At 40.8% G+C, this 16,877-nt stretch overlaps 1 protein-coding gene across 10 annotated transcripts in view; it reads left to right on the forward strand.

The window, feature by feature from the left end:
• The window catches only part of cep192 (centrosomal protein 192), a 164,416-nt gene that overhangs the window by 88,773 nt on the left and 58,766 nt on the right, over positions 1 to 16,877 (forward strand). For all 10 annotated transcript variants that reach the window (XM_078215693.1, XM_078215696.1, XM_078215689.1 and 7 more), the window contains 7 exons: positions 433 to 558; positions 2,103 to 2,240; positions 4,338 to 4,401; positions 7,157 to 7,296; positions 8,069 to 8,161; positions 8,625 to 8,737; positions 15,507 to 15,689. In XM_078215693.1, coding sequence (XP_078071819.1) covers positions 433 to 558; positions 2,103 to 2,240; positions 4,338 to 4,401; positions 7,157 to 7,296; positions 8,069 to 8,161; positions 8,625 to 8,737; positions 15,507 to 15,689 — 857 coding nt within the window. The remainder of the gene's footprint in view (positions 1 to 432; positions 559 to 2,102; positions 2,241 to 4,337; positions 4,402 to 7,156; positions 7,297 to 8,068; positions 8,162 to 8,624; positions 8,738 to 15,506; positions 15,690 to 16,877) is intronic.

The raw sequence follows: 16,877 nt of genomic DNA on the forward strand, positions 1-16,877 counted from the left end.
AGCCCTTTACTTAGTCGAAGAGACTAAGTATAATGCATCTCAGTTTGTTGATGATACAAAACTAGGTTGTGAGGAGGACACAGGGTGCAAAGAGATCTTAGACATGTTAAATGAAGTATGTGATAAGGTCACAGATGGAGTATAATGTCGGGATGTGAGCTGTTATTCATTTTGACTTTGGGTTGAGATGAGAAATTTGTTTATGCTAATAATTGTGAACCTTTGACATTCTGTAATCCAGACGATTGTGGATGCTGGGTTTGACATGTTTTTGGTGTCTTGGAGAATCCCGGGGTATGAAGAGCAGGCAGGAAAGTGGAATTGAAGCCAAAGATTAACCATGATCATATTGAGTGCTTGAACCAGGTGACTGGGCCATATTGTCTTCTACTACTAGTATTTCTGATATTCTTGTGTTCTGTCTCAATCGAGGTTCTGGCTGGGAAAAGCAAAAGCTTGAATTTTGGTGACTTGGTGCCTGGTGGTGATAAAACACTCTCTCTCAAACTGATTAACAGGACTCATGCCACGGTTCCCATTCGGCTTGTCATCAATGCAGTAAGTTTTGTAATTCTCTAATAATTGACCAAATTAATGTATTTTATAAAGCAATCTTTGCCATTTGAATGTAGACTTGGCCTCCTTGTGCTGATGCCAGACGTTTGACTTGAGAATACCATACAAAATTCACAGGCTCTTTTTTTTATTTGTCTTTGTTCATTCAGAATTGGGCGCAGCTGGCAAGGCCAGTTTTTATTGTCCAATTCAAATTGTGCTTAAGGTGGTGGTGTATTGCTGCTATCTGTGGTGTATGTTCACTCATGGTGCTGACAAGGAGGAAGTTCCAGGATTTTAATCCAGTGATGAGAAAAGAATAACATTTTTCCAGGTCAGGATAGTGTCACTTGGGAACAACACCATCTCCAAGTGTCCTGCAAGATGGTCAAGGCTGCAGGTTTTGGACGTACTGCTGAAGAAACCATGGGGAATTTTACAGTGCACCTTGTAGATTGTACACAGTGGTGTCATGGTGTACCAATGGTGAATGGGTTGAATGTTCATTGCGGTGGATGAGATGCCAATCATGCAGACTCTTGCCCTGGGTGATGTCCTGCTTCACGAGTGTAATTGGATCTGCACCTATCCAAAGAAGTGGAGAATATTCCATTACTTTCAGTGGACATCCCATTTCTAACCTTATGTTGGAGGAAAGGTCCTAGCTGAAGCCCCTGCTCCTCTGATCTTACTAGGCTCTATTTGATGCCACATTTGGTTAAATACTGTGATCAAATACTTCATTGGTGTCAAGAACAGTCATTCTTGCCTTATCTCTGAAATTTAGCTCTTTTGTTTATGTTTGAACAAGTCTGAACCGGGATCTGGAGTTAGCTCGTTCTGTCAATGAAAATTAAATTTAAAGATATTAAAAAATGAAATGATGACTGGCTTTAAACGCTGCATCCTGAGAAAATGGACGTTGCTTGATGTGAATTTACAAAATTGGGAGCTGTGTCTTGATTGGTGTCAAGAACAGTCATTCTTGCCTTATCTCTGAAATTTAGCTCTTTTGTTTATGTTTGAACAAGTCTGAACCGGGATCTGGAGTTAGCTCGTTCTGTCAATGAAAATTAAATTTAAAGATATTAAAAAATGAAATGATGACTGGCTTTAAACGCTGCATCCTGAGAAAATGGACGTTGCTTGATGTGAATTTACAAAATTGGGAGCTGGGTCTGTGGATTCCCCTCACTTATAACTTCCATAACTGTGGCACCTGACATCCTATTACTATGTTATTGAGGGATTGTCCGGTTGCGTAGCAAGTATCAGCAAAGTAAGTACTGTATCAGGAAAGGTATTTTGACATGGACCAATCAATTTCTTGTGTTCCATACTTATATTCCTGAAATTCATTTCGAGATACCTTGTTACTTAAATCTTGAAAAACATCGAGTCTTCTGACGTGAGGTGTATGCTCACCCAGTGCACCATCTACTGTCCTCTAAATATATAGAAAATCTTTCCTCAACAGAAAAACATGATTTACTTTAGCCATGTCATGTCAGTTTGTAATAATTCTAAATATATTTTGTGCTATACAGAATGCTGCTGCATGGAGGTGTTTTACATTCTCCAAGACTGACAGGTTGGTAGAAACGGCACCACAGACTGAGAGAATCTCGCCATTGGTGGCCCCATCAGTCATGAATCATGTGATGCGAGCCAGCTATGATGGAGAGGTAATGAGCAATTCTGAGCCTCTATTCAGTGTTTTATAATGTTCATTTTCAGTCTTTCAAAAGAGTGAAAGTATTCTTTCTGCTTAGAGATTTATTTCTGTCATATGATAATTTGTACATTTTGGGATTGTGTGCAGTATTGCTCCCCTTATTTAGCAAAGATATTAAGTACAGAGGTGGTTTACTAGGATGATCCCTGCATGGAGCGACTGTCCAAGAGGAAAGATTGGGCAGGTTGGGTCTGTACTCCTTGAAGTTCAGAAGAATGAGGTGATATGCCTGAAACATATAAGATTCTTACGGATTTGGACAAGGTAAATGTTGGGAGGATGTTTCCACTCATGGGAGAATGTAGGACCAGGGTGCAGAATAAGGAGGTGCTCATTTAAGATGGATTTGAGGAAGAATTTCTTCTCTCCAAGAATGGTGCATCTTTGGAATTCTTTACCACCGGAAACTATGGAGGCCGAGTCCTTGAACATTTTCAAGGCTAAGATCAATAGTTTTAAAATCAGTAGGCTCCAGGGACTGAATGGCCTATTCCTGTTCTTATGGTGAGTCTTTGGAACACTCTTCCTCAAAAGGAAGTGAAGCCCGATTGAATATTTTTACGGCAGAGCTAGATAAGATTCTTGATTAACAAGGGGGTGAATGGTTATCTGGGTAGGCATGAATGTGGAGTGGAGGTTACAATCAGACCAGCCATGATCTTACTGAATGGTGAAGTAGGCTTGAGGGCTACTCTTCTACTCTTCCTAATTCATATCCAAATTGTTCAGAGGCTCAGAAAAGTCAATTTTTGGAAAGATCTAATGCTGTTGTTGAAATTTTGCTTTTCCATGTCCTAAAGGCAAGCTTAGCAGAGCGTTTTATTCTACATGACCTATTTTAAGCTAGATAAAACTTTCCTAACCTATTGAGTGCACAGAAAATTGAATCTCCCTTCCTCTGTGAATATTTTTGGTCATTGACAGCGAGTATTCCCAAACATTGCAGAATGATCTCCGAAAACAATAGTGACCATGGCTTTTGACTGACCTGAGTAGTGCTGTAGATCTGAAGAATTTTGAGCTCCTATTTGTTATATACTCTGTATTCTTGTTGTGGTTTCCCAGGATCATCTAGCTGCAGATCAGCTAGATGTGCTGGTTAGATGCATTGGCCATGCAAAACTCTCCCTCAGTGTACCTGAACAGGGGTCGGAGTGAGGTGCTTAGGGGATTTTCACAATAATTTCATTGTAGTGTTAATGTAAGCCTACCTGTGACACTAATAAATAAACTTTAACTTTAGCTCCCCAGTTGGTTTGAAGCCACGTTTAGATCCATTTTGGGATGCTCCCAAATGACCATCTCACTGACTTGTGCTGTATCAATATAAATGATGAACCACCAAGCAAAGCTGTGATAGATGCAAAGTATAGGCTGGTCACTTCCAAATGAGGGAGAGGAAATTGGAGAGCCCAGTATCTCAGGCTGGCTTTGTGTATTTTCACAACTATTGAATGATATTAGTGAACATTCACTCAGAATTGCAAGCGCCATAGTTGAGGGAACTACAAAAGTAAGTTTTTTATTTAAGTTTTTCATTAGTAATTTGTGCATTGCTGAAGTACATTCGGTTTAATTTCATGCTATTCAAATAATTGCCAGCTATTGTCACTTTACCAATGCCACTGGGTCTAATTGTATTTTACATAATACCTGCACTAGTGATCAAAAAAACAGTTACTGCTTCTACACTTCAGTTAGGAGATGTTTTAATCTCTTGTCGTAGACATCAAATGGAATGTTCCGTCTATCCATGCTTGATACCCACACCTGACAAGAGGCATAAACTTGGTAAAACTGCTCCCGAGTATATAGTTTTAAACAAAACGGTGGTTACGAAGAAGGTGGTGATTAGCAACCATTAAAAATGCGGTCTCTGGTCAGCCGAAACAGTCATGACTAATGTCTTCCCTGGGAGTACCAATTATGCATAGAAACGTTTTTTAAACTTCTGCAAACCTCAAAAATGCAAGCTCTTCATTTATAATTTTTCAGTAGACATTCTGCAGCATTTTATGATTTTAAGTTTGTTTCTTTTTTTAAACAGGATCCTGAAAGTTTTGTTCTGTGGGTTCATTTTCATGCACCTCAAAAATACATCAGTAGTTCAGGTATTTATTTAATTTTGCTCTTTTGAAGTATCTTGAACAGTTATAGCCCAGACTTTTCCTTCAACTAATCTTAATCTGTATTAATGACTTGGATGAAGGGACCTGTTTATTGGTATGTGTTGCAGCCAAACTTGTTGATAATTTGACAAAGTTAGGAGATAGGTAGGAAAACAAGTTGTGAGGAGGATGCAAAGAGTCTGCAAAAGGTTATAGACATGTGAAAAGACTGGAAAATTTAGATGGCGTAGAAACAGAAAATGAGAGGGTATCACAACTTGCACAGTGGTTAGCACTGTTGCCTCACAGCACCAGCGACCCAGGTTCAATTCCTGGCTTCGATCGCTCTCTGTGCGGAGTTTGCATGTTTTCCCTTTTGTGTCTATGTGGATTTCTTCCGGGTGCTCCGGTTTCCTCCCACATTCCAAAAATGGGTGGATTTGGTTGATTGGGCATGATAAATTCTCCTTCAATGTACCCGAACAGGTATTGGAGTGTGGCGAATAGGGGATTTTCACAGTGACTTCATTGCAGTGTTAATGTAAGCCTACTTGTGACACTAATAAATACATTCAAAACTTAAACTTTGAGAGGAGGAACAGAAAAGCAGGATTTTATTTTAATGGAGAGAGACTGGAGAATGCTGTGCTTCAGATGGACCTTGGTGTCCTTTACATGTAGCACAAATGGAATGTCGGTTTTTATTACATGAGGAATGCGGTTTTACTTGATGTCTTGCTAGAAATGTACAAGGCCTTGATGAGACAACACCAAGAGCGCTGTGTACAGTTTTGGTCTCTTTCTTAAGGTGGGATATTCTTGTATTGGAGGCAGTTGAGAGAAGGCTCATTAAGTGCTTCCTGGAATGACAGAGTTGCTTTATGTGGAAAGCAGGTTGGACCTATACCTGTGGGAGTTTAGAAAAATTCAAGGTCATCTTATTGAAAGATGTAAGATTGGGAGGGGGCTTGGGAGGGTAGGTGCTGAGAGGAAGTTTCCCTTCATGAGGTAATTAGAACTGGGGCACAGTGTTTTGAATAAGGATATTTAAGTCATCGATGAGGTGGAATTTCTTTGGAGGTCGTGAATCTGGTGTACCTGAGTCTGAATATATTCAAGGCTCAGATGGACATTGTTGAACTCTAGGGGGATTGAGAGTTATGGGGAACAGGCTGAGTGGCGCTGCAGCCACGATCTTATTGAATGGTACAGCAAACTCAAAGGCCCATATGGCCATTCCGCCTATTGTGTTATACATTTTAATGCATTCTTTGTTTATTTTGTTTTATTCTATAAAAATAAAACTATATATATATTGTTGAACAAATATGATTTGGCACCATTATATTTCACAGCTTTGTTGCTTTAGTTGGTAAACTAGAAACCATTTTTTAAAAAGAGCACAAGTGAACCTGGCTTTAATAAATAGGCTGAGAAAATCTTAAAAATCAAAGGTAATTGTAAATTTGTGCATTACTTTGCAATACAATTTACTTAGAATACTGTGCCCTCCTGTGGGACAAAATGTCAAAGCCATGGAATGTACAGAAGAAATTTGCTAAGGTTTTAGTTGTGAGGAAAAACCTTTTTACATGCAACTGAAAAGGTTAAAAGGAGATTTAATAGTGATGCTCAAAATGATGAATGGTTTTGTTAAAGGAAATGAGGGAAGCTATTATTCTCCTGATTAATGAATTCATACCTATGTTTAGATGGCATAGAAAGAATAATGGAAGCAGTTATTTTTACTGTGCCTTGATATATCTGGCTCCAGCTACCTCGCCATGCCAAAAGTCATTGGATATGCAACCATCTTCTGTCCTGCAGATGTGCCTGAGCCAACAAAGCTGCCTTTTGTTTGACGACTGCTAACAAACTTGGAGCTCTGTTTTGGAGAGGACTGCTGCATTTGTGATTTTATTCTTCCAGGATAGATTCATAATGTGCAACAGGCAGTGAAGATGGGAGTTTTGGACACTCAAAGCTCCGTGTCAAGGATGCTTGTAAACATGACAAAGCTGTAGACATTGATTATCACACTCAGAGTCACTAACTGACAAGGAAGGAAAATAGTGGCACCTCCTGTGACTAGCATGCACCACCACAATCACCAGTGGCTTGACAGCAGAAGTCAACACTGAAAACAAGGACACTTGGTAGCTTCATGCATGGCACTTGTGACAGAACCTGCCTCTCAAGAATTGGCCTCTTCAGCCATTATTGCTGTCTATCAGCGCCAGAGATCTGCGTTCAATTCCAACCTTGGGTGACTGTCTATGTGGAGTTTGCATGTTCTCCACGTGTCTGCGTGGGTTTCCTCTAGGTTTCATTCCACAGTCCAAAGATGTGTAGGCTAGGTTTATTGGCCATGCTGAGTTGTCCGAGTGATTCAAGGTGTGTAATGGTAAATATGTGGGGTTACAGGGATTGGACCTGGGTAAGATGCTCTGCCAGAGAGATGGTGCAGCCTCGATGGGCCAAATGGCCTCCTTGTGTACTGTAGGAATTCTATGAAATGGATTTGTTTTCTACATGTTCATCAACCTTTGGGATGGAAGGATGCCAACAATATTTTTAATGCAGAGGATTATTAGAACATGGGACATTGCAACCTAGTGGTGCATACAGAATCCATGTTTATTTCTAGATGGTAAATAAAATTGAAGTGGGAAATGGGAGTTAATGAATTTCAGATAGCTAGCAGGCTTGATAGGCCAAACGTTTTCTCCCGTAATCAATGCTACGATTTTTATTTCAGATCCTTTAGGTGCAGCTGAGGACTATTTCGCAAGAGTTGATATAGAGGTTGACAGTCCTGGCCCCAGCACTGTTATTAACAGTGTACCACTCTGTGCCAAAGTTGGAATTGCTAGAATACATGCTCCTAAAGACCTGCAGGTATGCTGACACAAGCACTTGAAAACAGCAAAGAACTTATTCTTGGATTTTCTGACAGCCTTGTGGGCAGAAATAATACCTGGTGTACCATTAAGTTATGCAAACAAACTGATCAATTCATAATCCATTTTCCACTGTTGCCATCTTTCTTTTGTACACAAGTATAAATTGTTAGCATGAGAGTGGGAGGAGGGCGGACTAAAGTGAAAATGCAAGTGCTGGGATGCTTTGAAATGTAATGAATTTTTGTCCGCCAGATTTATGGACTGAAGTAATTTTCTGTAATAGCAAATGGATCAACTGGGCTAAATCATAAGGGACCTCGATGAGGTTCAGTTCAAACAGTGGCTGAGCATTTAGGTCAGGTAGCCAAATTACAGTTTCAGTTGGCAAGAGAATGAGTCATTCTAAATGGGAGTTACAAGCATTTGCTGCATAATGATATATACATGATGAAAAGGTTTTGAAGAACAGCCATTTTTTGTGAATGACAATCTCGCAAAGACGAACTTACCAAAGTTGGCATTTTTGTACAATTATTGAAACTGAAGATGAGTGTATTCTGTTACTGCAATATGTTCTGACGAAGGGTCATCCAGACTGGAAACATTGGTTCTATTCTCTCTCCACAGATGCTGTCAGACCTGCTGAGATTTTCCAGCATTTTCTGTTTTTGTTTCAGATTTCAGCATTTGCAATATTTTGCCTTTGTGTTGGAAGAAATGTGTCTTTATTGCACTTGCTCTGAGGTTTTCATTCTTTTTATTTTTAGACCCTTGTAATGTGTGCTAAGCCTGGTGTGACCGCTAAACAAATCCTCCCTCTGAAAAATGCAGGAAATATTGCTGCACAGCTGATGATTCAGGCGAGTTATCGTTTACCTTGTAAAGCAACTTTGAATCTTTTAAGGATTTAACCCATACTATTTCCCCTTCAATTTTGTTTCACACAACTTTATGCAGTGTTCTTGTGAAATCCCCTCAAACATTTCAGCAGCAAATAAGGTGGGGGGGAAGAAAAGTTTAAAAAGAGCCTTTTTGTTTATAAACATCATGCTAACTTTGCATAGAATTGTTCAACATTGCATCCTTTTATAAATGAAAATTAAAATTTTATGATCATTCGTAGACCGAGTTCTGGTTGCTAATTAGAGATACAACCATTTGCCTCCATATCGTTGATCGACCAAGTTAAAAACAATACCTGCTTAATACTAGCTGTTTTAAAATCAATTTTATTGGTACACTTCACTGCTGAAAAAATGAACTTGAAGATATTTGTTTATATAATAGATACTTAATGCTGAATTTTCCCTTGATTTATTTTAGACTGCAGAGTGCTGTTTTTTAGCAAAACCAGAAAATCTTTTAATTCAGCCTGGAGAAGAATTGGAAGTTACAGTTTCATTTACTCCTCAAGATACTCAGAGTGAGATACAAAGGTATGCCATGATCATTAGCCTTTTAGTTTTGCACTATAATTGATCTTCAGTCACCACTGCATAATCCATTGATATCCCCTTCATTAGACATCGCCTCTAACTCACCAAGACCATTACTATTCTGCTCAACATGATTATGTACATCTGTGCAGTTCCCCAACTTCTTCAAAACTCTGCTACTTGCACTCTGGAGTAAGTCATGCTCAGCCATTACTCCTATCCACATGTACCTGCATTGATTTCTGTTCGACAACTGGCGAAAATTCTTGTCTTTATTTTAACAACCCTTCACTGTCTTTCAACCTTCTGAGTTCCACCTTGAGGAATTGCCTAACTAAATATTGCTGGCTCTTTAAAATACACTGTCAAAACCATCAGAACCTATGAGTCACCCTTCCTTCCTTGGTTCAGATTCAGCTTCCTTCTGCCTAATTGCCAAAGGCACTATGTTAATGTTATGAGTTTCTAACAGATCTGTCCAGGAAACATTGCTACATTTGAAAATGAACCGAGTCAAGAATCATTTTCGACGATCACTCGCTAATAAGTATGATTGCCCATCTAAGAAACTGTGTTGCTGGTCATGGATTCTATAGGTCCTTGCGTGGCTGATGAGCCCGAATCTCGACTGCACACTTGGCAGGTGCATTTGGTCTTTGGGTCCTAGATCTCTGGTATTCCTTTCTCCAGTTCTTTTCCTGGGCCGTGTCCTCAAAGAATTGTGTTCCTTCAACCAGGAGGTTCTTCCAAGTTGGACTCTTCTGAGCAAGGGTTTCTCAGGTGTTGACGTTTATCTTGCATTTCTTGAGGTAAGCCTTCAGGGTGTCCTTGAAGCACTTCCTTTGTCGTCCTCCTTGTCCGGGATCTTTCCTTTAGCTGGGCAAAGAAGGTTGCTTTGGCAGTTGAGACTCTGATATCCTAAGAATGTGAATGGCCCAACGGAGTTAGTTTTTGATGATCATGGCCTCAATGCTGATGTTGTTGGCTCCTTTGAGGACACTGAAGTTAGTACACCCGTCCTCCCAGCTGATGCAGAGAATCTGTCTCAGACAGTGTTGATAATACTTCTCCAGGTGTTGTCTGTATATAGTCCAGGTTTCTGAGCGGTATGGGAGAATTGGGAGGATGACTACTTTGCACATGAGAATCTTGGTATCAGCACGAACGTTGTGGTCGTAAAGACTCTTGTCCTTGGGTGTCTGAAGGTGTCGGACAGGTGGTGCTTGCAGATTGGATACCATGTTGGATCTCCACATCAATGTTGGCCTTAGATGAAAGGTGGCGCCCCAGGTAGGGGAAATGTTCCACGTTTGGAAGGATTTCTCCATTCATCTTGATGGAGGGAAGAGACCAGATCTTGCCCTGGGGTGAGTTGGTAAAGTGCTTGAGACTTATTGAAGTTAAGGCTGAGATCAATTCTTCAGTATACTTCCATGAAGGTGTCAAGCATGGCTTGGACATTCTCTTCTGCGAGAGTGCAGATGGTGATGTCACCCACATACTGAAGTTCCATGAGTGATGTCAGTGTCGTTTTCTTCTTGGAATTCAACCGGCTAAGGTTAAAAGGTTTTCCGGGCATCCTGTAGACGATGTCCACTCCACTGGGAAGTTGGTTCTTGACAAGGTGAAGGGTAGTGGCGATGAAGATGGAGAAAAGGGTGGAGGTGATGATGTATCCGTGCTTGACTCCAGTTTTGACCTCAAATGTTTGTCGGTGAGGACTGTTGCTGACATTTTGTCGTTGCATAGCACTTCCTGACTGACTAAGTCAAAAACCTTGGTCAGATTGATGAAGGCCATGTAGAGTGCTGATGTTGCTCCTGGCATTTCTCAAAGTTGTCGAGCAGTGAAAAATCACGTCAATTCTTCCAAGGTTTGGTTAAAAGCCACACTGGCTTCGAGGAAGTATTAATTCTGAGACTGGGAGAAGGCGGTTGGTGAGAATTCAGGTGTACCTGGCGATGGAGAGTAGGGCAATTCCTCGGTAGATCCCACTGTCTGCTTTGTTTCCTTTTTTTGAAGATGCTGATAATGACGTAATTCCTGAGGTTGGCAGGAATTTCTTCGGTCCCAGATTTTCAGGAATGGCTCATGGAGATGACGGGTAATCTCTTCAAGTTTGAAAATCTCTGCTGGAATCACAGATGAGCTGTCTTTACCTTGCTGATTATGTTGTTTTACCATTCGGGAAGAGCTTTCCTCCTCTTGTTGATGAGATCTTGGTGTTTCCTGGTCTTTTAGCCGATGGTTTTTTTCACAGCTTGAGTTGATGGCTATCTTCAGTTTTTTTCAGTTTTCCTCTGTTCCAGTAGAATGAAACACTTGGAGATTTTGGAGATGACGTCATAGGAAGTTCACTCACATGCTTGGCTCTTGAAGCTTCTCGATATTGATTTTTTTTCATTCTGAGTTGCTTCTTCATCCTCCACTGCTTCTGGTGGAGTTTGGACATAGAGGAGTGGATGAGCCAGTGGTATATCCAGCAGTCTCTTGTACTGGTCATTGCTTTGGCGATGAGGGCATCCTTTGGTCTTGGGATCAGATGATGACGAGGTCAGTCATTTGATTGTGGATGTTTCCAGGAAGTCTTGAACTTTTTTGAGGAACTGTGTGTTAGTGATGACGCACTGTTCTGCACATTTGGTGAGCAGGAGAATCCTGTTGGAGTTGCAATTCCCAACTCGTTCCTTTCCAGAGTTGGGAGTTCTTTCCAACCTGGGCATTGAGATCCCTGAGGAGGATAATCTTACTCTCCAACATTCCAAAGGAAGATATGGCATCCAGAGAATGGTGTCCAGGGTGGAATAGAAACCTTCTTTGGACTCATCGGTATTAAGGATTGGGGCGCATGCACTCGCAACTTCTGGCTCTTGGCAAGTTGTAGACAGAGGGTCGTAAGGCACTCGTTGATGCTGACAGGGAGTCAGTTGATGAGGTTGTTCTTGCTGGTAAATCAAATTCCATGCCTCCTGGGCTGATCCTCTTGTCTTCATCTCCAGAAAACGTAACCACTGCTATCTTCCCTCAATTGTCCTTCACCTGTTCTTCAGGTCTCTTGCGGAGCGACATCACTGTTGAAGTGCCTGAGTTCGTGGACAACAAGGGCAGTTCTCCATTTCAGTCATTGTTTTGCTCATTATCCACGAGGGTTTGTACATTCCAGGTTCTGAAATTGAGCTTAGCTTTAATTTTCGCTGGATATCTTTTAACGTGGGTATACCATTTCGGATCAGCAGACACGCAGTCCTTGACAGAGGGTAAGTCCAGCTTCAGTGGTAAGGGAGCCTTGACGGCTGAGGATCTCCCTACTACTGCAGCCATCATCCATCATCACAGCCATTGATACCATATGAGTATCTTCTGCCTGATCTGCCGTTGAGGATTTGTTTTGGATTGCGCCTTGGTCTGGTTTCTTCCCTTGGACTCCTAAACTTCACCCATGACATTAAGGTCAGTCAAGAATGTGAGAATTGCGAATAGGCCATACAGTCCCTTGGGCCTGCTCTGCCATGCGCTAAAATTATGGCTAATTTTTAACCTCCACTCAATTCCCACATACCTTGATAACCTTGGTATCCACAAACTTATCAAGTTCAATCTTGAATACAGTCATCAGCTGAACATTTCAAAGACTGACAACCCTGAGTGAAGAAATGTCTCCTTATCATTGACCTAAATAACTGACTTTGTTCTGAAGCTGTCCTCCTGTTCGAGACTCTAATAAAAAGAAACTGCAGCATCTACTCTGTTCTCATCACTGCAATTCTTTGCAGGGTAAACATTTATTTTGGGCTTTGTATATGAATAATTCACAGCAGAAAAATTAAACTTAGATTCTTGCCAGATTTTCCAATTGCAGAACAAGCTTTTTCACATCACAATGGAAGAAGACAAATCCATCTGATCAGGACATGGGAACAACAAATAAAAGCAGAATACTCAGCAGGTCTGGCAGTGTCTGTGGAAAGAGAAAGAGTAAATGTTTTGAGTCCATATGATTTTTTCACAGCATTTCTGAAAAGTTGGGAAGTCTTGCTACAGTTATACATTGTTTTCGTGAGACCTTGCCAAACCTGGAATATAATGCAGTTAGAAGGGATATACTTGCAATGGAAGCAGTTCAGAGAAGGTTCACTAAATTGATGATTCCTGTTATGACAGGGTTGTCTTGCGAGGAAAGATTCTTCAGAAGGTTGGGCGCCTCCTCATTGCAGTTGAGAGGATGTTTCCTCTCGGGGGGCGGGGGGGGATCTAGAAATGGGAGCACAGCTTAATTTAAGATGGGAGATGAGGAATTTTTTTCTGAGGGTCGTTAGCATATGGAATTCTGCAGTAAGGAGTGTGGAGGCTGGATCATTCCGATTACTATCAGATCAGCCATGATCTTATTAAATGGCAGAGCAGGCTCAAGGAGCTAAATGGCCTACTCCAGCTCCTTGTTCATATCTGTTCAAGGCTGAGTTAGATAGATTTTTTATTGACAAGAGAATTGAGCATTATGGGGACTGGCAGCTAAGTGGAGTTGGGGCCACCACCAGATCAGCGTGATTTTCTTTGGGATGTGGGCATTGCTGATGAGGCCAACATTTGTTGCCCGTCTCTAATTGCTCTTGTACTGAGTTTTTGCTTGGCGATTTCAGAGAGCAATTAAATGTCAATTACATTCTGTGGGCCTGAAATTGCACGTAGTTCAGAATTGGTAATTGGCAGTAATAGGGAAATTCACCATTATCCAGCAAACGCGTACTTCACACCCTCAATAGACCAGACGAAGCTTTTGAGTTTTAAATCGACCTTTTATTCAAGCTATAGCGAGGAGTCTGCCTTCCACAAGGTGGCGTACAGACTTGCTGAGTGATACATGACATGAACAAATATAACTTAGCTTACAAGTAATATGTATAACCACAAGTGTATGTTTGTTCTGAATTCATTGCTATCCAATTACAGCTAATAGTTCTGATTACTTCATTTATGTAAGATGAATATAGTTAACTAGTTACAGCCTAGATATACTTGTCTCATTATAATGATTTAGTCACTAATGAGATATGCCTACATGGTTAAACCATTCAAACATCCACACCTGCCTTATGGTTATCAGAGTACTCACGCTTTTATCCCTTGGTCAGCTTGTTTTGTGCTGCTCATCTGCAAGTGTGGGAACTGCACTGAAACATCTTCACAGCAGCTTCCCAGGGAACTGTTCTGTACTTAATTCACAAGTTAATTCTACTGCATTCAATGATTTAACGCCTTCACAGTAAGAAGTTTAACAACACCAGGTTAAAGTCCAACAGGTTTATTTGGTAGCAAAAGCCACACAAGCTTTCGAGGCTCTGAGCCCCTTCTTCAGGTGAGTGGGAATTCTGTTCACAAACAGAACTTATAAGACACAGACTCAATTTACATGAATAATGGTTGGAATGCGAATACTTACAACTAATCCAGTCTTTAAGAAACAAAACAATGGGAGTGGAGAGAGCATCAAGACAGGCTAAAAAGATTGACAAGGGAATTGAGCATTATGGGGACTGGCAGCTAAGTGGAGTTGGGGCCACCACCAGATCAGCGTGATTTTCTTTGGGATGTGGGCATTGCTGATGAGGCCAACATTTGTTGCCCGTCTCTAATTGCTCTTGTACTGAGTTTTTGCTTGGCGATTTCAGAGAGCAATTAAATGTCAATTACATTCTGTGGGCCTGAAATTGCACGTAGTTCAGAATTGGTAATTGGCAGTAATAGGGAAATTCACCATTATCCAGCAAACGCGTACTTCACACCCTCAATAGACCACACATCATTAACGCCTTCAGGCAGATTTCCTTCCCTGAAGGACATTAGTGAACCAGATGGGTTGTAACATTTGATCGTTTCGTGGTCACCATTACTGAGACTAGCTTTCGATTCCAGATTTTATTGATTTGAATTTAAATCCCATCTCTAGATTCCCAGCCTAGTAACATTACCACTCGATCACCATCGCCCCCTAATTATTGAATAGTGGAACGGGCTAAATGGCCTTCTCCTACTTCTAATTTCTGACCTTTTTACCAACTGATCTGCTGCTGAAACTCTTATTTATAGCTTTATCTCTAGCCTTGACTACTTCAATGGTTGATTTCCACATTTTACCCTCCATGAAGTTGAGGTCCTCCAAAGTTGCTGCCTGTATCGTAAACTGTAGCAAGTCCTGTTCCACTATCACTGCTGTGCTCACAGACCTACATTGACACCCTGGTTAAGCAACATCTAGATTTTAACATTCTCATGTTTGTTTTCAGATCTCGCATCCTTGTTTTCAAATCCCTCCAGGACCTTGTTTCTCCCAATCTCTATAATCTCAAGATCTTCATACTCCTCTAATTTTAGCCTCTAGTTCATCCAAAGTTTTAATTGCTCCATTATTGGTGGCCGGGGATGCCTTCAGTTTACCTAGGTGGCAATCTCTGGAATACCCTCGCTACATCTCTTCACCTCCTATAGTTTGCTTTCCTCCTTTAAAATTTTCCTTAAAATCTGCCTTTCTGATCAAATCTTGATGTCTCCTCATGACTCAATGTCACATTTTGTTTTAAGCTTCTGTGAAGCACTTTCATGACAATAATGATGCCATAATTAGTTGTTCTGTGTCTCAATCATTCCCTTCAAGTGACACACCATTTTTGCCCAGAGAAACCTTTCAGAATTTTCTTTTGAAGAAATTAGTGTTTGAAATAGGGAAACCTAGGTATTGACAGGGGGAATAGTAATTTTTTCTTCTTTCCAGCCACTTGACTATTCTGGTCCAGCCTTTCGGTCCCCAGTATGAAGTTGGTTTAAAAGGATTGGTTGGGAGACCTGAATCAGTCCAATCAATTTGTTCATCTTCAGATGCCTCAGCTGATGTACCACCAATTCTGTCCAACAAGCAATTTATGTCGTGGGGTGGTGTTTCTCTTGGAAGGACAGTGTAAGTACCCTTGCTATTGGCAATATCGTTATTCCAAGATGCTATTTGTGTTGAATTCCAATTATGAAGGTGAGACTGATGGAAATTGAGGGTCTTTATTTTTAAATTAATTGTTTTAATAAATCATCAAACCTTCATTTTACAATCTACTCCTGTTCATGAGGGTTGTTTTTCACTTAAATTTTTACATGATCCGATTGTAAAATTGAGTAATGTTAATGAATTGGCATTGTGAAACATTACAGAAGCATAAATTGCACAGATCAAAGCAACTGTTAAAATGCACTTGATTGAAAACCTGCCAACAGCACATTCGACTGTGAAGTGTTCAACATTAACAAAACTTGCATCAGAACGTGAGGTTTGGATCAGTAAGGTAAATCCAAGCAAAGACAGTCCTTCTGATTTGGACAGAGAAGAGGGGCATTGGAAAAGGATTATGTGGTCACCTTTGTCAAGAGCTGCTGTAAAGGACTGGGACGATATTGCAGTCACAGCAAGTCATTTATGACTGATTAGGACTGTTTTGGATATGTAGTGGAGTAGAAACCTGATTGTAGAGACTCAAACATGGAGCAGTGACAAAAGTGGACGTGCAAAACGTGAGTTTGGAGACAGTGTTTGCAAAGACAAAGTTTTAGACTGACCAGGTAGGAGCACTACACTAAGTGCCAGCCCAAATCAAGCTTCTGTCAAAGCCATGATGTCATGGTTATGGGGGAAAGTTCCTTTGAGGGGAGAACTGAGATAACTGAGTCCAAAGATGTGCGGGTTAGGTTGATTGGCCATGTTAAAATTGCCCCTTAGTGTCCTGAGATGCGTAGATTAGAGGGATTAGTGGGTAAAATATGTAGGGATATGGGGGTAGGGCCTGGGTGGGATTGTGGTCGGTGCAGACTCGATGGGCCGAATGGCCTCTTTCTGTACTGTAGGACTTCGATGATTTCTCGATGAACATTTATTCCTATGTGAAAAATGATAGTGGGCAGACAAGGAGAAGAGACAAGTAAGAAGGGCTCAATAGGGGGTGAAATGAAAAATGAATTTGAGCTGTTTTGGATTCTATACACAAACTGAATAAGCTGAACATCCTTCATAAAGAACAATTAGACGGACAACGTAAGGCTCACACCTAAGCAAATTTTAGTAATTCTGCACATTTCAAAATATATATATTAATTCATTTAT

The sequence above is a fragment of the Mustelus asterias genome, chromosome 7 (genome assembly GCF_964213995.1).
Source record: "Mustelus asterias chromosome 7, sMusAst1.hap1.1, whole genome shotgun sequence".
Classification (NCBI taxonomy): Eukaryota; Metazoa; Chordata; class Chondrichthyes; order Carcharhiniformes; family Triakidae; genus Mustelus; species Mustelus asterias.